General features: G+C 42.7%; 2 protein-coding genes across 6 annotated transcripts in view; both read right to left on the reverse strand.

Moving 5' to 3' along the window:
* Positions 1-24,408, reverse strand: part of arhgap1 (Rho GTPase activating protein 1) — a 518,954-nt gene that overhangs the window by 239,296 nt on the left and 255,250 nt on the right. The window lies entirely within an intron of this gene.
* LOC140729436 (proline-rich protein 5-like) overlaps positions 1-24,408 on the reverse strand; it is a 122,649-nt gene that overhangs the window by 51,953 nt on the left and 46,288 nt on the right. For all 4 annotated transcript variants that reach the window (XM_073049171.1, XM_073049168.1, XM_073049169.1 and 1 more), the window contains 2 exons: positions 17,663-17,927; positions 6,685-6,765 (listed from right to left, as the gene is read on the reverse strand). In XM_073049171.1, coding sequence (XP_072905272.1) covers positions 6,685-6,765; positions 17,663-17,781 — 200 coding nt within the window. In that variant the 5' untranslated portion in view covers positions 17,782-17,927. The remainder of the gene's footprint in view (positions 1-6,684; positions 6,766-17,662; positions 17,928-24,408) is intronic.

Genomic DNA, 24,408 nt, shown 5'->3' on the forward strand with positions numbered 1-24,408 from the left:
CTCTGTGTGAAGAAGTTTTTCCTCATCTCGGTCCTAAAAGGCTTCCCCTTTATCCTTAAACTGTGACCCCTCATTCTGGACTTCCCCAACATCAGAAACAATCTTCCTGCATCTAGCCTGTCCAATCCCTTTAGAATTTTATATGTTTCAATAAGATCCCCCCTCAATCTTCTAAATTCCAGTGAGTATAAGCCTAGTCGATCCAGTCTTTCTTCATATGAAAGTCCTGCCATCCCAGGAATCAATCTGGTGAACCTTCTCTGTACTCCCTCTATGGCAAGAATGTCTTTCCTCAGATTAGGGGACCAAAACTGCACACAATATTCTAGGTGCGGTCTCACCAAGGCCTTGTACAACTGCAGTAAACCTCCCTGCTCCTGTACTCAAATCCTTTTGCTATGAATGCCAACATACCATTTGCCTTTTTCACCGCCTGCTGTACCTGCATGCCCACCTTCAATGACTGGTGTACAATGACACCAAGGTCTCGTTGCATCTCCCCTTTTCCTAATCGGCCACCGTTCAGATAATAATCTGTTTTCCTGTTCTTGCAACCAAAGTGGATAACCTCACATTTATCCACATTAAATTGCATCTGCCATGAATTTGCCCACTCACCTAACCTATCCAAGTCACCCTGCATCCTCTTAGCATCCTCCTCACAGCTAACACCGCCGCCCAGCTTCGTGTCATCCGCAAACTTGGAGATGCTGCATTTAATTCCCTTGTCTAAATCATTAATATATACTGTAAACAACTGGGGTCCCAGCACTGAGCCTTGCGGTACCCCACTAGTCACTGCCTGCCATTCTGAAAAGGTCCTGTTTACTCCCACTCTTTGCTTCCTGTCTGCCAACCAATTCTCTATCCACATCAATACCATACCCCCAATACAGTGTGCTTGAAGTTTGCACACTGATCTCCTGTGTGGGATCTTGTCAAAAGCCTTTTGAAAATCTAAATATACCACATCCACTGGCTCTCCCCTATCCACTCTACTAGTTACATCTTCAAAAAATTCTATAAGATTTTTTTGCTCTTTATAAGATCCTTTTGCTCTTAACAAAAAAGCCTTTAGGATTCTCCTTCATCCTGTCTGCCAGAGCAACTTCATGCCTTCTTTTAGCCCTCCTGATTTTTTTCTTGTGTTCTCTTGCATTTCTTATACACCTGAAGTAGCTCACTTGTTCCTACCTGCCTATACCTGCTATGTAACTCCTTGTTGTCTTAACCAGAGCCTAAATCTCTCTTGAAAACCGAGGTTCTCTAAACCTGTTTTCTTTCCCCTTTATTCTGTCAGGCACAAACAAGCTTTGTACTCTCAAAATTTCACTTTTGAAGGTCTCTGACTTAGCAGGTACACTTTTGCCAGAAAACGGCCTATCCCAATCCACACTCGCCAGATCCTTTCAGATACCACCAAGAATGGTCTTTCTCCAATTTAGAATCTCAGCCTGAGGACCAGACCTATCCTTTTCCACAATTACCTTGAAACTAATGGCATTATGATCACTGGATGCAAAGTGTTCCCCTGCACAAACTTCCATCACCTGCCCTGTCTCACTCCCTAATTGGAGATCAAGTATTCCACATCCCTCAAGAGGAGCAGCCAATCATCCTGCCTGGCATCCCTACTGTTCCAACTGTGCAAATATAAAGGAGGAATCAATAAAAAAAACTTTAAAAAAATCTTCCTATGGCTTTTTGCCTTCTCTCACTCAAGCCTCTCCTCGCTGAAGCCTCAAAGAGCTGAAGCATCAAGCCCCCACTCTAACCCTGTCCACTCCAACAATGGCTGCTCTGCTTGGTTCTGCCTTATTTTTATTTGGCCTTGCTACTAAATCCTGTTCTCTGATTGACTGCTGTTCGAATGCTGAAAATCCCTGGAAGCGTTGCTTTTTAATGCACATTTGCCAACCTGAATGAGTCACCTATTCTCTCACTCCCGAAATCTGAACGGCCGCTGTTCCATCTGTTACCTTTGGCACTTCCCTTCTTGCCTGCTTCCCACCCTCTTTCACTCCCTTTGGCCCCTTGCTTAACTCACCTCCCTCTTCACTCTCACTCCTGTCACACTCTTCCTTTCCTCTCATTCCACCTCCTGCTCCTGGGTCTCTATCACACGTTTCTTGGCTCAAGTGCAAGCTCTCAGCCTAATTGACTCTTGACCTCCCCCACTCAGGGCAATCAATGATGAACAACTATTGCTGACATTGGCAATAACATTCACATCTAGTAACGGAATAATAAAGAGTAATCAGTGGCTTGGGCTTAGATTTTCTATGTCATTAACGTTTGTTCTTCCATCTTCATTTCAGATGAATAAATAATATTAAACAAATACAGCTTTTGTGAGTTGAAGGCACTGTTTCTGGCTGTATGACAGACTTGATCTTGAGTAATTTAATTGCTTTAATTTTGAATATGTAAGCTAAGCTCACTGAGTAAGTGTATTGAGCAGGAAATTTGACACAGTGGCACTAGATGTACCATTTTGAAGATGTTACATATGGATAAATATACCCATGGTACAGAGGGGGACAAAACAGCCCAGGCTTCATATTTAGTTGCTACTGTTGGTTACCAGGCAGAACCTAACATGAACTTTGGGTGATGCATGTGTTAACACGGTGTTCTAAGAAGAGGGCAGGCCACAGCAGATCTGGTCGTGTGCAATGAGCCAGAATTAGTTAATCATCTAACAGTAAGGGAACATTTGCCCAACAATGATCATAATAGGTTCGATTTCAACTTTAGGTTTCAAATGGAAAAACTGACATAGTTACTAAGATTTATAGAATTTGGTAAAGCTGGCTCTCAGATTTGTTTGAGTCAGAGTCTGACAGTGGCAAACTGGTCTCTGTAATTGGTATAAATCGCAGGAACATGTGAGATGTGTGTAATGGAATGTAGCTTCGAATAAACCCACTGAGGGACAAATAAATAACAAAGGTCGGCAAAAGAGGTGAGAGGTAATGTAAAACCAAAGGAGAAATGTACAAAAAGACAAAAAGCAGATGTGACAGGTTAAGGGTATACAAAGGAGCACAACGAGGAATTGACAGTGATAGCTGAAAATACGGATGAAGGGAGATGTGTGGAGAATAACACAAAAATAATCATGGTAGAACTGACAGTTCCCTGGGAAGGCCAGATTGCAGAGATGTTTGAGCATAAGAAAGCCGAATACCAGGACCTGATGGAGCAGTGCCAGAGACAGGGGTGGAGGGAATGATGTGAGCCTAGACAGGAGGGGTGCTCTTTGTGTAGAACCTACTCTCTCCTCCCCATTACGGCAGCTGTAAACAAAAGAGCCATCAGGATTGTCAGAGGCTGCTGAGGGAGCCTCCAGATGGCTGTGGCTCAAGAGGTGTGACCCGTGGATCGATGGTGCTGGGACACAAGCCGGGGCCTGATCAACCCTGGCTGGGTCATCTGGGCAAGAGAGTCTGAGGTTGAAAGACCCGGAACACCCGGTGACCCCAGGTTACATCACTGACGATGTGTCCCTCCGCACCCTAGGGTGCATCTCAGCTCCATGACAACAGTACAAAAGGACTTTTTATTTACTAACTTCAGGACATGGGCAACCCTGGCACGGTGAGCACTTCTTGCTGACTCCCATTTGCCTTTGAAAAGGTAGTGCCGAGCCAGCAGCGTGAACTCTGGTGAAGGTGCTCCCACAGTGCTCCCGGGCTTAGACCCAACGACACTGGATGAACTGTGAGATGCTTCCAGAAAGAACACTTAGTGTGGCTGTTAGGCTGCATTTTCCTGTACAGTGTAGAGGTTTTTAAGTGTTGTTGATGTTATAAGGTAATTATGGCTTCTGGATGGTGGAAAGAAGAGAGAGGATTGCTGCAGGATAGTCAACTTCTGACTTGCTGTTGTAACCACACTTTTTGTGTGGCTGGTCCAGATTAATTTCTGGTCAATGGTTGGGAGGGTCTCGGTGATCATAATATTTTTAATTCCAAGGTAGGTGATCAGTTTGTCTCTGGTTGGAGATCACCTGGAACTTGTGTGTCACAAATATTACTTGCCACATGCCTTACTGCTCCAAATATTGTCTACATCTTTGCTGCCTGCAGGCAAGGGCTGCTTCACTTGTTGAGGAGCTGTGAAACAAATTAGATGTATCTCTCTGATGACACATCATTTCTATTTCTGACCTCATGCTAAAATTCAGCTGTTTGGTTTATGTCCAGTGATCCCGAGGAAACCCAGAGTGAGCACACGCTGTACGAGCAGACTATTAGCAAATGCTACATAGAGGCATTATTGGCAACCCGGAGCTTTACAGGAAACAGACACTTTGTCCGTGTTCTTCTAAACAAGCCTTTTTAATCTAAGAACTATTTATACATTTTTTTTAATTTTTGAAAATCGTAAGTGGAACTCTATTATTTCAGAGAAGTAAGACAAACAAAGAGAGGAAGTTGCAGACATATTAGGCCGAAGTCAGTTGTAGGAGGTTACTGGATTCCAGATTAGGGATATAGTCAACGATAACTTGAAAAAATTTGAACTAATTAGCTGGGGTTTACATGTTTTGTAATGGATTTGTAGTTGTAGTGCCTGGCAGCTGGAAAAAAGTAAGTAAGGTTGTAGATGGGAAATCCAATGCTAAATGTTCATGTGAATTACCAGGAGCTCTGTTAGTTCTTTGTCTCGATGACCTGCTGCTAACTTTCTCTTGTCAGGTAAAACTTCTACTGAATGTGGATTCACTCAGTTGTAAAACAGCTCATTTTAGGTCATAGGGTCATAGCACACTACAGTACAGAAATAGGCCCTTCATCCCATCTAGTCCATGCTGACCCTTCTCCCTAGTCCCACCTACCTGCACCCGGACTATAGTCCTCCATACTCTTACATCCATGTACCTATCCAAACTTCTTTTAAATGTTGCAATTGAACCCTTATCCACCACTTCTGCTGGTCCACACTCACATCATCTTCTAAGCAAAGAAGGTCCCTCTCAGGTTCCCCTTAAATATCTCATCTTTCACTCTAGCCTATGACCTCTAGGTCATAATGAGATGTTGTGCAAATAGTTTCTGTTCAGCTTCCCTTGTTATTTTGCCTTTGATAAAAACAAATTCTCTCCATCTATTCTTCCAAATCCATCTGAAACATTGAACGTCTCCGGTAAATGCCACTGCTCACCTAGCTATATTCCAATATATCCTCACTCACTGGGTACCCCATCAACCTGTGCATCATCAGAATGGCATGGTAGCGTAGTGGTTAGCACAACGCTTTACAGTATCAGCAATCCAGGTTTAATTCCTGCTGCTGCCTGTAAGGAGTTTGTACGTTCCCCCTGTGATCACATGGATTTCCTCTGGTACTCCGGTTTCCTCCCACAGTCCAAAGGTGTATTGATTGGTAGGTTAATTTGTCATTGTAAATTGTCTCATGATTAGGCTAGGGTTAAATTAGGGGATTTCTGGGCAGCACGGCTCAAAGGGGCAGAAGGGCCTGTTCCACACTGTATGTCAATAAATTTTAAAACATTTAAAAAGAATTAACTAGTGCCTGCCTCTTACTAAAATCAAGTGTACACCATTTATCTGAATTTTTAATTGACATAGATGGCATCTCCCCTGCAATTATCTTTTCCTTAAACATTCTCATTGACTTCATCTTCAAAAGCATGAATTGATCATGCCTATCCATCTTTTTGCCCTGACTTCCACGCTCAACATGATCTGCTTAGGCCTCATCCACTGCTGCTCTCTTACTGTTTCAAACTGTGAGTTTATGATAGGGAGGGACATGACGTCACTACAGATGGCTGGGCTGCTGGTTTATCCTTAACACCCATTCAGTTCACTAATGACTTCTGGAGATGAAAGCCCGCCCATCTCAAATGTCCAAAACTGGTGTGGGTGTCTTAACTGCCTTCTGAAAAACCATGATGTCATCTTCACAAAAAGAGCTGAAACACTTTGAAAGAGTTCCAAACTTTCATGTTAACCAAGCCTAATCTTTCAGGGAAATTCCTCATTACACACCTTACCGATTAATACTTCAACACCTACCTCATTACTACTTGCCTCAACCTGAACCACGTCACCCAGTTCACCCTCATTTCTGCAGCCAGTAAGTGAGGAGGTCCAGGAGCTCAGTGCAAGGGAGCTCATGTCATATACTCTTGAAGAGGATATGCTTCTAGCATGATTCTTCATTCCCTGGAGCTTTGAAAAGGCGCTAGCCAAAGCTACTCTTGATACAAATGAATACTTGTCATGATTTTTCAGAAGGCAGTTAAGCCACCCACACCAGTTTTGGACATTTGAGATGGGCGGGCTTTCATCTCCAGAAGTCATTAGTGAACTGAATGGGTGTTAAGGATAAACCAGCAGCCCAGCCATCTGTGGTGATGCCATGATCTTCCCTATCATAAATAGTCAACACCAGCTTCTTGTTCTTTCATAATTAGTAGCCTTAGTTCATGCTGCCCACTTCAAGGAAAAACTAAATTTAAAAAAATGGTTCTAATTTTCCGAACACTACCTACTCAGTTATGGTGAGATCTTTCTGCAAAGCCCCGAAACCTGCAGGGAACTAACCTTATCTCATTTTGAACTAGCTTGAAGACTGGCTTCTGCAGGTTAACACCAATCATATGTTTCAATGTACAGCTTACGTTTGCTTCACCTTGTAGAGAATACTTACCGTATGTTTTCATTCAGAGAGTATAATTCATTATCTTGCAAGCTTCCTCCCTGGAACACTTTGATCACTGCTTTATGTACACTGGGGGAAGAACAAAAAATAAAGAACATTGTTATGAAAAGGAAAACAAAAACAATGAATGAACAGACACAGAATGTTAAAGCTTCTCAAGCCTATTTAGACTTGTGGCTCCCTGTCCCCAAGCTGTAGCAAAAACGTCCATTTCCCTCATCCTTGGACAAACTACCGTTGAAAGGTTATCTGTGGAGATTTAATATTTAAGTAATATTTGAGTAATATTATAAATATATAAGCATTCATTGTTATTGGCAAGTATGAAGGTGGGTGTTGGTAAGCATGAAAGTGCCTTAGGTGGGTGTTTGCAAGAATGAAGACTTTTTAGGGGGTGTTGGGCTAAAAAAAGGTTGGGAAACGCTGACATAGTTTATTGCTGGTTAAAAGTAAAAGTATGTGAATGGTATATGTCATCATGCCACCTTGTCATGAATATGTGCCTCACAAAAGGAAAATGAAAACACGTTATTCTCGGCTCCATGTTTTTCTTTCAATTAGTTTTATGTTTTGGATTTACAAGACATAACGGTGGTGATGAGGAAGTTTTAAACAAACCTGGGACGGCTACCTACCCATTGAAGCGCAGCGAAACATTTGAGTTTTTAAAAAAGAGCAGCAAGATGGTCGAGTTAAAAACAAAGTGCAGTTTGTATGTCTTTGGAAAAAGAAAGACGGTTGTGCTATAAAACAGTAAGAAACCGGACAAAATTTTACAGGTTCATAAACAGCGAGTACCAGGTAATAATAAATAAATAAAAGAGCAGAAATGGATGCATACCTCAGAAAGATATTCGTGTTTCATTACATAAAACATAACTGGGTGATGTATACAGAAGAAATAGAGCAATATTTAAATGCAAATGAAATAGCCAATGAGAAACAAGTGCCGGTGGAAAGACCAAACACAAGGAAATCTGCAGATGCTGGAAATTCAAACAACACACACAAAATGCTGGTGGAACACAGCAGGCCAGGCAGCATCTATAGGGAGAAGCACTGTCGACGTTTTGGGCCGAGACCCTTCGTCGGTGGAAAGACACACAGTTTGCTTAGAAGTTTAACTGCTCCAACCAAATCATCTGAAATCAGTTTTGCTAATATCGTGAAAAAAATGCAGGAACATTTAGAATAAAAAAACGTTGTTGATTGCAGAACACTTTAGGTTTCTTAAGTGGAATCAAAAGGAAGGGGAGTCAACTTCCGTGTACGTGACTGAATTGAAGACATCGGTCTTCAATTGTCTATTGTCTATTATAGACAATAGACAATAGGTGCAGAAGTAGACCATTCAGCCCTTCGAGCCTGCACCACCATTCTGAGATCATGGCTGATCATCTACTATCAATACCTGGTTCCTGCCTTGTCCCCATATCCCTTGATTCCCCTATCCATAAGATACCTATCTAGCTCCTTATTGAAAGGATCCAGAGAATTGGCCTCCACTGCCTTCCGAGGCAGTGCATTCCAGACCCCCACAACTCTCTGGGAGAAGAAGTTTTTCCTTAACTCTGTCCTAAATGACCTACCCCTTATTCTCAAACCATGCCCTCTGGTACTGGACTCTCCCAGCATCTGGAACATATTTTCTGCCTCTATTTTGTCCAATCCCTTAATAATCTTATATGTTGCAATCAGATCCCCTCTCAATCTCCTTAATTCCAGTGTGTACAAGCCCAGTCTCTCTAACCTCTCTGCGTAAGACAGTTGGGACATCCCAGGAATTAACCTTGTGAATCTATGCTGCACTTCCTCTACAGCCAGGATGTCCTTTCTTAACCCTGGAGACCAAAACTGTACACAATACTCCAGGTGTGGTCTCACCAGGGCCCTGTACAAATGCAAAAGGATTTCCTTGCTCTTGTACTCAATTCCCTTTGTAATAAAGGCCAACATTCCATTAGCCTTCTTCACTGCCTGCTGCACTTGCTCATTCACCTTCAGAGACTGATGAACAAGGACTCCTAGCTCTCTTTGTATTTCTCCCTTACCTAACTCTACACCGTTCAGATAATAATCTGCCTTCCTGTTCTTACTCCCAAAGTGGATAACCTCACACTTATTCACATTAAACGTCATCTGCCAAGTATCTGCCCACTCACTCAGCCTATCCAAGTCACCCTGAATTCTCCTAACATCCTCATCACATGTCACACTGCCACCCAGCTTAGTATCATCAGCAAATTTGCTGATGTTATTTTCAATGCCTTCATCTAAATCATTGATGTAAATCGTAAACAGCTGTGGTCCCAATACTGAGCCCTGTGGCACCCCACTAGTCACCACCTGCCATTCCGAGAAACACCCATTCACCGTTACTCTTTGCTTTCTATCTGCCAACTAGTTTTCTATCCATGTCAATATCTTCCCCCTAATGCCATGAGCTTTGATTTTACCCACCAATCTCCTATGTGGGACCTTATCAAATGCCTTCTGAAAATCGAGGTACACTACATCCATTGGATCTCCCTTGTCTAACTTCCTGGGTACATCCTCGAAAAACTCCAATAGATTAGTCAAGCATGATTTGCCCTTGGTAAATTCATGCTGGCTCGGCCCAATGCTATCACTGCTATCTAGATATGCCACTATTTCATCTTTAATAATGGACTCTAGCATCTTCCCCACTACTGATGTTAGGCTGACAGGATGATAGTTCTCTGTTTTCTCCCTCCCTCCTTTCTTAAAAAGTGGGACAACATTAGCCATTCTCCAATCATCAGGAACTGATCCTGAATCTAAGGAACATTGGAAAATGATTACCACTGCATCCGCAATTTCCAGGGCCACCTCCTTTAGTATCCTAGGATGCAGACCATCTGGACCTGGAGATTTGTCAGCCTTCAATCCCATCAGACTACTCATCACCGTTTCCTTCCTAATGTCAATCTGTTTCAATTCCTCTGTTACCCTATGTCCTTGGCCCATCCATACATCCGAGAGATTGCTTGTGTCTTCCCTAGTGAAGACAGATCTAAAGTACTTATTAAATTCTTCTGCCATTTCTCTGTTTCCCATAACAATTTCACCCAATTCATTCTTCAAGGGCCCAACATTGTTCTTAACTATCTTCTTTCTCTTCACATACCTAAAAAAGCTTTTGCTATCCTCCTTTATATTCCTGGCTAGCTTGCATTTGTACCTCATTTTTTCTCCCCGTATTGCCTTTTTAGTTAAGTTCTGTTGTTCCTTAAAAATCTCCCAATCATCTGTCCTCCCACTCACCTTAGCTCTGTCATATTTCCTTTTTTTTAATGCTATGCAATCTCTGACTTCCTTTGTCAATCACTGTGGCCCCTTTCCCCCCTTTGAATCCTTCCTTCTCCAGGGGATGAACTGATTTTGCATCTTGTGCATTATTCCCAAGAATACCTGCCATTGCTGTTTGACTGTCTTTTCTGCTAGGATATCCATCCAGTTAACTTATTGCCAGTGCAGTGATGGGATTAATGATGCACTGTGAGTTCGTTTAGTTTGTGGAATCCTATAAGCATTCAAAAATGGCTCTTAATTGAAAGCACAACTCAAATTTAAAAGAGCAGTTGAAATCATTGTATCCATGGAAACAGCAGACAGAGACGCAATTGAGTTGCAGTCAGGAATGAAAGTGAACATGAACAAAATTGCAACATTTAAACAGAAACTGGCCTGGCCGAACAAATTGTGTTACCATTCTGGCAGGGGCTCACATACACCAGACCAATGCAGGTTTAAAGACAAAACTTGCAGAATATGCAACAAAATAGGACAGATAAAAAGTGCATGTCGGGAAGACAAAAATAAATGGACTGCACAGGGAAAAACAAAAGAGAAAAAAGTCAAGGTGTGGTTTCAAAAAAATCTGCATGTTGTTGATGAAAAATTTGATAACGATAAGAGCGACACAGGGCTGAGTAGACTTGAGATTTACAACGTGAAAACTAATAAGAGACAAGCAATATTGCTTACACCAGAAGTGAGTGGCATATTAATTAAAATGGAATTGGACACTGACTTGGCTGTTTCAGCCATTCCACAAAATGAGTTTCAAAGGCATTTTCAAAGCTATTGAACTGAAGCCTACAGATATCCAACTAAGAACTTATACTGGAGAAAAGGTCATTCCTGTGGGAACGACATCTGTAACAGTGAAATTCAACAACCAACAAGCCACATTGGGCTTGAATATGGTAAAAACAGGAGGGACAGCATTGCGGGGACGTGAATGGCTGAGACAACTATAACTTGATTGGAGATCTGTCCACCATTTGCATGCCACACCCCCTACAAAAGAGTCAATTGAAACTGAATTAAGGAAGGTCCTGGGTAATGCCACAGCAGTGATCAAGGATGGCATTGGAAAACTCACACATATCAAGGGTAAAATAGTGTTAAATTAAATTGCCACATCCAAGTTTTACAAAGCCCGTCCAGTTCTTATCCCATCTGTAACAAAGTAGTCAGTGAGCTAGATCGCATAGAGGCTGAAGTTTGATTGGAGCCTATGAGCAATGCCGGTGGTCCCAGAGGCCAAGGAGAATGGGTCTGTCAGGATCTGTGGTGATTTTAAGGTCACCATCAACCCAGTAAAATAGATCAATACCCTCTGCCTACGATAGAGAATATCTTTGCAAATCTTTCTGGAGGAAAACACTTCAACAAAGTGGACTGAGCTGAGGCCTACCATCAGATGAAGTTGGAAGAAGAGTCCAAAGTACTTCTCACCATAAACTCACACAAAGGGCTTTATCACTATAATTAGGCTTATTTTGGGGGTAGCGTCTGAATCTGCACTCTGGCAGAAAGCTATGGACCAGGTGCTGCAAGGGTGCCCAGGCACTCAGTGTTACCTGAATGTCATCATTGTTATTGGTGGGGATGACAAGGAACACCTCCAAAATCTCAAGACAGTGTTAAAAAGATTAGAAGTTTATGGGCTCAGAGCATGACACAAGTGTGAATTCTTTAAACCAAGTATCGCTTAATGTGGTCACATTGTTAACTCAAAAGCATTACAGTGTGCTGAGAAAATTCAAACAGAGGTGGATGCCCCAAGGCCAAAGGATGTGCCACAGGTGTGGTCCTTTTTTGGGATTTGTTAATTACTATAACAGGTTCCTGCCAAACCTGACTACTGTGTCCACCCCTTGAACTCATTACTACAGATCGGCAAGAGATGGCAATGGACAAAGCAGTGTGAGGTGGCTTTCCCAGAGACAATGGAAATGGTAACGTCAGACATTATGATCCACACCATCCAGTGAAGCTTGCCTGTGACACCTCACCTTCTGGTATAGGTACAGTCATGTCACATGTTATGAGTGATGGAAGTGAACACCCATAGACTTTGCATCACATTCTCTTACCGCCGCCGAGAAAAATTACACACAGATTGGGGAGAGGCTTGAGTCTGGTTTGAGGTGTAAAATGTTTCAACCAGTACTGGTATGGGAGAAGGTTTACCCCCATTACTGATCATCAACCTTTCAATCCACAGAAGGATGTTCCACTAACAGCGGCAGCACAAATTCAGAGATGGGCTCTCTTTCTTGGAGGACACAATTACAAGATCAAATTCAGGATGACAGCTAATCATGGAAATGCTGATGGATTGTCCTGTTCGCCCTTGGAAAAGGACATAGCTGGAAAATTTATAGAAAAGGACACTCCCTGACGAAGGGTCTCGGCCTGAAACGTCGACTGTGCTTCTCCCTATAGATGCTGCCTGGCCTGCTGTGTTCCACCAGCATTTTGTGTGTGACACTCCCTTTGACGTACTTTCCCAAATGCAAATTGAAAGTCTCCCCGTTAGAGCAGAGATGATCCAAAGAGAAATGACAAAAGACTGTCTCAGGTCTACATGGCAACCCAAAATGGCTGGAATGTGCAGCAGAAATTCCAGTTCCCCCATTTTCCCTAGTGCTGGAATGAACTTGCCCCTATTGGAGGTTGTCTTATGTGGCAATTTAGAGTTGTGGCAGCATCCAAACTGAGAGCTAAAGTGTTATCCCACAAGAGTAAGTGGTCCTCCACAGCAATTAAATCTTAAGGCCTGAATGGGACAACTTAAAATTTTCTATGCTGTGGATGTCTATATAGCAGTTGCATTATATAGAATACTGTGTAGAGAGTAATACGTTACATATTTGAGTTAAGATACATTCTATATTGAGTTGGAGTTTATGGCTAAGCAGAGAGGAGCATTGTGTATTTAATATTTTAGTAATATTTGAGTAATATAAATATTTTGTATGATTAAGCATTCTTTGTTCAGTTAAATAATTAATCATAGGTTACATGTAGAAGTAAGTGAATGGCTAACGTTATCATGCCACCACGCCATAAATGCGTACCTCACTGAAGTAAAACGAAAACATGTTATCCCTTGCACCGTGTTTTTCTTTCAATTAGTTTTATATTTTGGAGTTACAAAACATGACATTATCAACATGAAATGGCAACTCTGTTTGTCTCTCCACAGATGCTGTCTGATTTGCTGAGTGTTTGGCAGCATTCTGCTCTGGTTATATTTGCCATTGCTTGTTATGAAATTGCAGTGCTTTTTCCAGAAATGCTGATGCACAGCTTGCAAGCTATTACAGAGTTTGTAATGGTCAGGTCAAGTCAAGTTTATTGTCATGTTCATAAGAACGGTGAGTACTTACAATGAAAAGCTTGCATAGATAGATTGATAAATATCTTATTGATCCCAAAGGAAATCACAGTGTCACCTTAGCATTACAAGTGCACAGATATAAATATTAGAAGAGAAGTAGAAAGAATAAAAATGAAGTTACTACAAACAGTCCAACAGAAGGGGGTCATCACTTCCAGGGCTATAGGTTGACTCATAACGTAACACCCAATCCAGTATAGCTGATCCCCTAGTAGACTCAAAGACAAACTGCTCTAAAAGGCACTCACTCTCCTGGGATCCATTACCGACCTGATTTTCCCTATCCACCTGCGTGTCAAAATCTCTCGTGACTACCATAACATTGCCCTTTTGACTCGCCTTTTCTGTTTCCTGTGGTTTAATTGACCACTTCGGAAAGCACTTGGGGCTAATCTACCCTGGTGTAGAGACAGTCACCAAGACAGTGGGCTTCCTTTGCTAAAGCATCTCTGGTCGAGGAACTATCAGGGACATGGTTTGAATTAGACTCAGTCCCTGAGAAGACATAAAATTACAGCACACTGGATGACATACAGCAAAGAAGCAGGCGCTTCAGCCCACCAAGTCTATGCTGGCCCACTTAAAATAATAAAACACTAATTTCCCATTATTCTCCTCATAACCTCATAAACTCACCGGCATACTAAGACAGTGGTGGCAAATTTACGGCATGCATGCCCAACATGACTTGTACAAAACTTTTGTTGGCCCATGGCATGCAGAATACAGTATACTGCTCCTCAATTCTTTAAATATGAATAGCTCTGAGCAGGTTTTCCAAAATGCTATATTTATTTCAATCAGTCGCTTATACTTTTGTAATGGCTTCTCTGTAATGTTCACTGCTGAGGTAACAGTTTATCTGTAGCAGCAATGTTTGGGTTATGGCTGGAGATAACAGGACTGTGGTATGAATGTTAGCCACTCAAAGATTATTGCTTTTTCTTGTGTATCTGGAAGGAGATTTTCTGCGGTCTTTGGCCGAGGAGAGATGAAGAAGGAAGACATCTGTGGAGAGAGCTGGTAGACCACTGGACGGAGCGGACTGAGATCTGAGGGCCCAAAGGTCAGCAACGCTTGGAGGAGATCGACAGTGGAAGAATGGTGACTGAGTGAGCTCCAATATGAACTTTTTACTTTTCCTTGAAATGGGTCCTTTTTTATTTTCATAACTAACCCTGTATTCAGATTAAGATTCATAAAGTTCAATCATATAATTGCATACGGCGTACTGTCTGATATTTTGCGTTGTGGGTTTGTAACAGGGGATACATTACACAGCATCCACACTAACGTGATTTCTCAGTTTGGCGGGGCCAGAGGCTGCTCTCCCCTAGACGAACACGAGCTGGCCAAACCTGACGGTGACACTTTTCCTCCATTTTCTTTAAAAATGTCCATAATTATTGTTACTAATTCAGTAATCAATGATCAAAGTTACTATGGCATGCAAGATATTTTGTTTTAGAAGATTATCACCAATTTGGGCTCACACTCTCAGCCCTGCACGAGAGGATTTAGTGCAGCTGACTAACCCACCGACCTGCTCATCTCAGACAGAAGCCCACGTGGTCAGAGGGAGAATGTGCAAGGTCCGTCCAGAGAGCGCTGGATCGAACCGCTCTCCCAGGAGCCATGAGGCAGCAACTCTTTCAGCTTCGCTGCGGTGCTGAAAGCTCTGCTCACTGTGCACGACTGGTAACATGGTCTTCTGAGCCCCTCACTGCACACACTGTGGTTGCAAACTGTTAACCAGCAGCAGGTTTAAAAAAGTGCGAGCGCTGATTATTCTTCGTTCCTTTCTCATGCAAGATCAGATACTAAGGTAGTCAGAACATCAGAAACAGGAGCAGGAGTCGGCCATCTGGCCCATCGATCCTGCTCCGCCATTCAATAAGATCATGGCTAATCCGACCATGGACTCACCTCCACCTACCTGCATTTTCCTCATAACCCTTAATACCCCTACTATGCAAAAAAGGTTTAACCCAGAGAGCAAGGAGAACGCTTCTAGGCTAATACAGTCGTCGTGCTAGCATGGCACTAAGTGGTAGGATGTGGGTTCTAGATAGAGATTTGCCCTCAGTGTCAGAGAGAATGTGGTGGAGGAGGGGAAACTGAGAACGGAGTCAGTCTGGCTGGGTTTGTTCGTCCTCTTCTATTTTTTTAATAAATTTTTTTATTAGTTTTTCAAAACATTTTACAAATTAAAAACCCCAAATCCCAATGAGGAGCATTAATACAGTGCAAAATTAAGCATACAATAACAATATGCTACAAAGGAAGAGAATTTAACAAAAAAGCACCTAAATTAAAGACAAGTAAGCTTAGTGTCCTCCCCAATCCCCACAACACAAGAAAAAAAACAACAACAACTCCAGACCGACCACAACACAATATAGAGAGTATAAGTCAGGACAGTCAAACTCCCAGACTGTGAATACACTTAGCAACAGTTTGTCCTCTTCTGGTGCACATTACATTGCTGTTAACAGAGGTTAGTGAAGGCTGCCTGGATCAACTCACTGGCTGGAACACTCTATTCAGAAACAGGAAGTCCACAGTGGGTAAGAATAGAGTAAATTATGGAGGAGGATGAGCTAAAAAAAACACACTGATATTGAAATGTCTATTTTGCACTGTGCTGGGGAGGTGTAGATGCAACCTTCCACTACATCAGAATGTGCTACATACGAGTTGGGAGTGTTCTGGGGATTTCTAAATTCTTCTTGCCCATATTATTTCTCTCCTAAGCTCTTTAAGGGGGAGGTACAGAGGGAGCCATGTCTTATTGCGAAGTTGAGTTATATCCAATCTGAAAACAAATGTCAATAGATTCTTGAGTAAGAAAGGCCTCGTTCATTTTTAGAACATGAGTCAGAAGTCTGTGGGTTAAAATCACATCCTACATTTTATTCATATAATCTCAGCATGAAACCTGAGCACTACATGGAGGAGGTGCTGTACTCTGACAGACATTGCCCTTTAGTTAACATCTTCTTGTTAAATTGGGTCAGGTGGCCCTTGGTGGCCTTATTTGAGCAGCAAGCTCTTCCAGGGCCGTGGCTAATAAAATACTTTCAGTCATGATGCTTCGGTGATCCTGCCTTGCATGAAATGGATGCTGACGTGAATCTTTGTGAACTGCATCCAGATATCTCTGAGAGAGGATACCATGCAAATAGAAGCACTTCATTATTACGCCCAATCCTGACTCCCTTCCTGTCGCAGGCAGCTCTTCCAGCGTTAGCCAGGATTGGGAACTTGAGCTCCTCCTTTAACCTTTCTCAAAATGGCATTGCACTCCCCAAAAACTGGAAAGTGGGTTGAGCACCGTGCTCAGGACCCGATTAACTTCCCTGCCCAATCTCAGCAACATTGCTTGTCACCTCAATTTCTCAGAAACCATAATGCAAGTTTCGTTTTGTGTAAATGCACCGAGGTTCACATAATTTACTGCTACATCAAAGAGGTCTCGTCCTGTGACCCAATGCAGGGTTTCTCAGTCACAAAGGACATGAATTCTACACTCCACCTTGGGTTCCTCTGTATAGATGTAAGTTCTCTTTCTCTGATGAATGACGAGCGGCTTCATGCTCATGGGTATCAGCATCTGGGAATATTGATGCCACCATTCAATGTACCCATTGCTCATGTCAAAGACTATGTCCACCCATGGATAATCCTTTTGCTCTTCAAGTCAGAGAGTCATAGAGGTATACGGCAGAGAAACAGATTATTTGATCCACCAAACCTGCACCCATCACTAATCACCAATCCGACTCTAATCCCAGGTGTATTCCCACATTCTCACCATCTCCCCTCCGGTTCTACCAAGGGGCAACTTACAGTGTTTAATTAGCATAAGAGCTCACACATCTTTGTGGTAGGAAACACACAGGGAAAACGTGCAAGCCCCACACAGACAGAACCCGGGACTCTGGGGATGTGCCACTGTTTTGCCCCTTCAATGAGCAGGATATCTCCAACCCCCATGGCAATTACCCACATGAATATCGATCGACCGTTAACACCTGGAATTATGGATGATGGAATGTCACTCAGAATAGCAAACAGGATGATATCATTTCACTTAAGAGTTTAACAACCAGTAGTCAGTATTTCATCCCTATAGGTTAGGTTGGAAATTGAAATTCAGATCTGCAGGGCAAATTTTTTATTCCAGCAAGTCCATTCCTGAGCCATGTTCCATTATGGTCATTTGTTTAAAGAAGACGAAAGAGCTCCTACCTGTTCCAGGCCTTGTTGGAGCCGAGCAACGCTGCCTGCCTGGCCGCATGGAACTGAGGTAAGTCACTGAGCACCGGAGAACTCAGAAAGCGAGGCCTAGGTTTGCGGAAGGAGCCCATCCTCAGCGTCTCACTCTTCGCCTCGTCCTGAGGCCGGGGAGTTCCTGAGGTGGGATATCACCTCCAGGGCTTTAATTGAAGTTATGGCATCTGTGTTAATGCAGCCTCTAGCTCCTTCCTGTGAGCGTATCGGCATGAAAAGGAATCTGTAACAAAATGAGAAAAAGTTTCATCAAACACATGCTTTCTTTACTGATTGTTGTGCCTTTATTTCAATGTGGATGTGTTCTGCCCATCCAGAAAGGAAAAGGACCACACACAACACACGGACATTGGCACATCATAGAGTGCACCATCTCAGCAAAGTAAAGTGTTCAGAGGCTGGAGACTCTGTGCACTCAAGAGCTCAGATGAACAGAACGATAGGAGTGCCGCGTGGTCTTTTTCATGAGATGTCAGACCAAGGTCCTGAATGTCCATCAAGCGGATGTATTAAGGTCCCATCAGATTATTTTAAATTAAGTGTGGAAGTTTTTCTCTCTAATGTTCTAGCTAGTATTTACCCCTTAATCAGCATCAAACAAAAAGATAATCTGGTGATTTATTTCATGTTTATCTTGCAGCTTGCTGTGTGCAAAATACCAAGTTTCCTATATGACAACAATAAACACTAACATATTTATATAGCACATTAACCTAGCAAGATTTTCCAGCAGAGGCTTGGATCTGCTCCAATTTACCTACCATCGCAACAGCAGATGCTATTTCGTCGGCTCTTCACTCAGCCCTGGATTGTCTGGGCGACGAAGACGCATACATCAAGATGCTCTTCACTGATTACAGCTCAGCGTTTAATACTATCACACCCTCAAAACCAATCAGTAGGCTTCAAGACCGGGTCCTCGATATCTCCCTGTGCAACTGGATCCTCAATTTCCTCACTTGCAGACCCCGGTCAGAACAAACTGGCAACTGCATCTCCTCCACAATCACCATCAGCACAGGTGCACCACAAGTTTATGTGCTTAGCCCCTGCTTTACTCACTCTATACTTACGATTGTGAGGCTGAATATATCTCCAATGTCACATTTAAGTTCGCTGATAACACCACTGTCATGGGCTGAATCAAACGTGGTGATAAACCGACATGTAGGAGGGAGATTGAAAATCTGGTTGAATGGTGCCATGATAACACCTTCTCACTCAATGTGAATAAAACCAAAGAGTTGATTATCAGCTGCGGGGGAAAGAAGCTGGAGGTTCATGAGCCAATCCTCACTAGGGGATAAAAAGTGGAGAGGAACAGTGACTTTAAGTTCCTTGGCATTAACATTTATCCTGGGACCAGGACGCAAATGCCATCAAAAATGGGGCATGACAGTGCCTCCACCTTCTTAGATGTTTTGCATAGATTCAGCATATCTCCTAAAACTTTGACAAATTTCTGTAGATGCACAGTGGAGAATATCCAGACCGGTCTGGATATGGAAACGCCAGTGCTCAGGAACAGAAAGGCCTACTCATCACAGGAAAAGCCCTTTCTACCACTGAGAACATTTGCAAGCAGTACAGCCACAAGAAAGCAGAATCCATCATCAAGTATGCCCACCATCCAGGCCACGCTCTCTTCTCGCTACTACCATCATGTAAGAAGAACAAGAACCTTACATCCCACATCACCAGGTTTAGGAACAGTTATTACCTTACAAGCTGTCAAGAACCTGAACCGGTTCAATGGCTCAATACTTCAATTTGATATTAGAAAATGTATACAAAATACAACCTGAGATTCTTACTCTCTTCAGGCATCCACAAAACAGCAGAAATCTCCAAAGAATGAATGACAGAAAATGTTAGAACCCCAAAGCCCCCCTCCCCTCTCCCACACAGAAGCAGGAACAAAAGCATTAAACCTCCACTCTCCCCCCTACCGTCCATCCCAACACTTTGCCATCTCAGATAGTCTCTCTCTCTTTCCCTCCCTCTCTCTCTCTCTCTCTCTCTCCCTCCCTCCCTCCCTCCCCCTCTCTCTCGGGAGAGATATCGCTCCTGTGACTGGGGAGGCAGGACCGACAGCTCACTGTTTCCATGTGACAATCCGCTGCAGCTGCTTGTCCGTGGCTGATAACTGCACTGACCACAACTCCAAAATGATTCCACAATCTACAGACACACTTTTGAGGACTCTGCATCTCATGTTCTTGGTATTATTTATTTATTTACTTTGAATGTGCACAGTTTGTCTTCCTTTGCATACTGATTGTTCGTCAGTTTTTATCTCTGTGCAGTTTTTCATAAATGTTATTGTATTTCTTTATTTTTCCTTCTCAAGGTAGTTTATGCTCTGTGTGGGTGGTGTAATGGTATTTGCACCCAGACTTCAGAACAACAGCTCCCATGTTCAAACCCAGCCGGCTCCTTGCACACTTTCCGTCTGTGTTGGGTTGAGCGTCGAGCTGGCAACTCGGCCTCGTAAAACAGACAAACGCTAAAGAAACGGCAAGGTTGCCGCCTGATGCGCCAAAAAAGGCACAGGGAGGAACTTTACCTTTACTTCTATATGGTAACATATATGTACTTCGATAATAAATTCACTTTGAACTTTAATCCTAAATAGCAGAAGTAGGGGAAGAATGTCAAAAGAGAGTTAGGACATGAGCAGTAGAGATTTGGAGTATCTCAAGTTTAAAGAGAGTAGAAGCTAGTATGGTTTTGTAATGATACATTCTAGAAATAACAGATGTTGACAAGGGTTTTAAAAGCAAATGAACTTGAGGCAGGAGCAATGTCCATTGATATTATGTGGGGTGCAACAGTGATTACATTTCCAAAGTATTTCAGTGACTTTGAAGTGTTTTGGGAGTGAAGGGTAGTTCTTAAATGCTAATTTTTCTGACTTCTTTCCCGTGCTCTTTAACCAGGCTTCACCAGATTTGGCTGGCTTTCACCTCCTTCGGTGTAGATCTGCAGGGACAAAGATACTGTGCTCCACTTCCAAACCTTGCAAGCATTATTTCCAAAGAACATTTCTACCGTCAGTGATCTTGTCAGCAAAACAACGTAATATTGTGGAGAGCAATACTGATCAAAAGGTTCCGGGTCCAATATTCATTCTGTGTTAAGTTACTTGATCTTACCCAAGGCCACAGTAGGGCTGACCTCCGCAGTGGATAAAACTGCTGCCTGAAAAGAGACGTGATGTGTGTTCAGTGAAAGCTTACTGGGTTCAGGGGAAATTCCAACCTGTGGTTGAATAACCTGTTGACACCTAACGCCTAGGCTTGCATCTGATAAATGTTCTTTTCAGCATGGTCTCCTACAATATGCAAATAACTGCACTTTGAGAAGTAGCTCAGTGCCTGTAACTTATTTTGGAACGTGAGAAAGCTCGATTATAAATGCAAGATCTCTATCCTCAGAGAAGGGTGGGAAGAGAACCGAAAATAAAATGCTCTGGGTGCTGGAACATGCAATGTTCAGTTTTGATATTTCCATAAGAGTAATACGTTGCATCTCGCCATTCAACGTGCGTTGAGCCTTCGGGCCAGCTTTATTGTTCCTGGTCTGTGATCAGCACATCCAAATTACAAATTACCCCATGACAGAGCCCAAGCCAATACCTCTTCACTGTCAAAGAAACGAACTATGCAACCTGAAAGGCTTTGCATTTTGCCGCTGATGCTGTCATTTCTTACGGTACGGGGCACCACAAGGGTAATTAAGTAGAAATAAGAATAAACCGGAGCACTGCACGTGCTGCCAAGGCAAAGGATGGCATTTGACTGTCAAATGCTCTTGAAATGAGTTCACCTGGGGGGGGGGGGGGGGGGGGGAGGATGTAGCGTGACGGTGTGGGGAAGAAATGGTGGGGAATGGGGTGAAGGTCACAGAAATCACAAACCAATTAAAATTAGGGGTACATGTGCAGAGACAAACCTAGAAAGAAAAACAGGAAACTGTCAGGATATAATTGGTTTCTGCTGAAAGTCACTTTCAATAAATTTGAAGATGTCAAGAGTTAGTTGTGACTAGGAATTGACTTATTACACCAGCTGATCCCAGACTGATACAGATGGGGTTAAATGCCATTTGCAAACATCACAGGAAGATGCTGTGCAGTTCAACTCTGTGGTTAAGAAGGCATACGGTGCATTGGCTGTGGGACTGAGTTTAAAGCTGAGAGGTAATGTTGCAGCTATATCGGACCTAGTCAGACCCCACTTGGAGTACTGTGCTCAGTTCTGGTCACCTCACTACAGGAAGGATGTAGAAACTATAGAAAAGATGCAGAGGAGATTTAGAAACATATAAATATAGAAAACCTACAGCACAATACAGGCCTTTCGGTCCACAAAGCTGTGCCGAACATATCCTTACCTTAGAAATTACCTAGGTTACCCATAGCCCTCTATTTTTCTGAGCTCCATGTACCTGTCCAGGAGTCTCTTAAAAGACCCTATCGTATCCGCCTCCACCACCATCGCTGGCAGCCCATTCCACACACTCACCACTCTCTGCGTAAAAAACTTACCCCTGACATCTCCTTTGTACCTACTTCCAAACACATTAAAACTGTGCCCTTTCATGCTAGCCATTTCAGCCCTGGGAAAAAGCCTCTGACTATCCACGTGATCAATGCCTCTCATCATCTTATATACCTCTGTCAGGTCACCTCTCATCCTCTGTTGCTCCAAGGAGAAAAGGCCGAGTTCACTCAACCTCATACAAGGATGTTGCCTGGACTGGGGAGCATGCCTTATGAGAATAGGTTGAGTGAACTTGGCCTTTTCTCCTTGGAGCGGTGGAAGATGAGAGGTGACCTGATAGAGGTGTATAAGATGATGAGAGGCATTGATTGTATGGATAGTCAGAAGCTTTTACCCAGGGCTGAAATGGCTAGCATGAGAGGGCGCAGTTTTAAGGTGCTTGGAAGAAGGTAAAGAGGAGATGTCAGAGGTAAGTTTTTTACGCAGAGAGTGGTGAGTACGTGGAATGGGCTGCCGGTGATGGTGGTGAAGGCGGATACAATGGGGTCTTTTAAGAGGCTCCTGGATAGGTACATGGGGCTTAGAAAAATAGAGGGCTATGGGTAACCCTAGGTAATTTCTAAAGTAAGTACATGTTCGGCACAGCTTTGTGGGCTGAAGGGCCTGTATTGTGCTGTAGGTTTTCTATGTTTCTATGAAGATCTAAAGCCAATCAATGTAAACTTTGTAAAATTCGTTGGGATTTGTCTGCAAGGGACAACAGAGACTATCCAATTTCACTCTCCAATGTAGAAAGGAACAGTTGATAGCAGTGTTTCACCCAGTTCTGAAAGGTCCTTTATAAGCTGGCTTATTTGAAAGACCACTTGACCGGGAACTCAGAGCACCGAACATAGAACAGTACAATACAGGAACAGGCCATTCTGCCCACAATGTTGTGCCAAACCCGCTAAAAAGCAAATCAAAACACCCAACTACTAATCCCTCCTACCTACACCATGTCCATATCCCTCCATCTTCCTCACATCCATGTATTGTCTCACTGCATTGAATCAGATATTGAAACAGAAGATTATTTTCTTTAAATGTTCCTTTTCTATTTGCATAACAAGCTTTTTCGTTTATGCACTGCGGGAAGATAAAAATAAACAGAAGAGAATTGACATCATCGTTGTCACTGTCAAGCAAAGCAAAAAAAAAGGCCTCAGGGGTTTGAAACACAAAAGGCTTGTGCTTAGAAATAAATGGAAGTAGATTATATCATAAAATTCAAGCGGAACTTAGTGTCACCAATGTTGTTCATCAGCCTGGTTATCTGAATTTGAACGATGAGTAGTCCCATGTCATAATACATTCCTGGCTTACAACTAACTAGCAATTCTTCCTATTTTGCCCCATATGCAATTTACTTGAAGATGTGCATTATTTTAACCAAGTTTGCAACAAGCAATTCCATGGGATGACTAGTTGCCCTATTCTCCTCTGCCTGTCAATCTAATATGAGACTCTAAGAGTGACTGAGGAGCTCTGTGATTTGCCTGTTGGGGAGTCTGAGTGGTGTATATGACGGCAACATGAAGCTGTGTGTACCTAGACGGCAGAGACTCCCTTTCCTCTAGTTCGGAAAGTCCTCAGGAGTGTCACACAAACAAGACCTGACCTCCGCAGGGAATGCTTCCGTAAAGAAAAAGACATCCAGAGGAAAGGACAGCTCGTATGCAGACCCGTGAAAGACTCTAAAAGCAAATCAAAGAGACATGATCCTGAGATGTCACTGTCCACTCTGAGTGCCTGGAATCCCAGCAGCTCCATGTTTTAGCCCCTTTTGACAAACACCTTTGCATGCAGTCTTGGTTTTGGCAATACATATATGTTTTCACAATAAATGCAATATGGAGGGCAATAAAATTAGAACAAAGCCCTGGGTTATATAACCCATTTTTTATCAATGGTGCACATCTTCATTTTAAGATTTCTGTGGAAAAATGCATAATGCTAATACTGGAATAGTTTTTGCATAAACTGACACGCTTGTGAACACACAAATGTGTGTCAACCAGTGCAACATTGAGGATGAACAATTAACTTAAAAATGACTCCCTTTTTCTGATTTATTGAACACTGAATACTGACGGAAGTATTAGGGAGCTAATTTCACGTAAACATTTCCTTTATACTATCAGCGAAATACGTGGAAGA

The sequence above is a fragment of the Hemitrygon akajei genome, chromosome 6 (assembly GCF_048418815.1).
Source record: "Hemitrygon akajei chromosome 6, sHemAka1.3, whole genome shotgun sequence".
Taxonomy (NCBI): Eukaryota; Metazoa; Chordata; class Chondrichthyes; order Myliobatiformes; family Dasyatidae; genus Hemitrygon; species Hemitrygon akajei.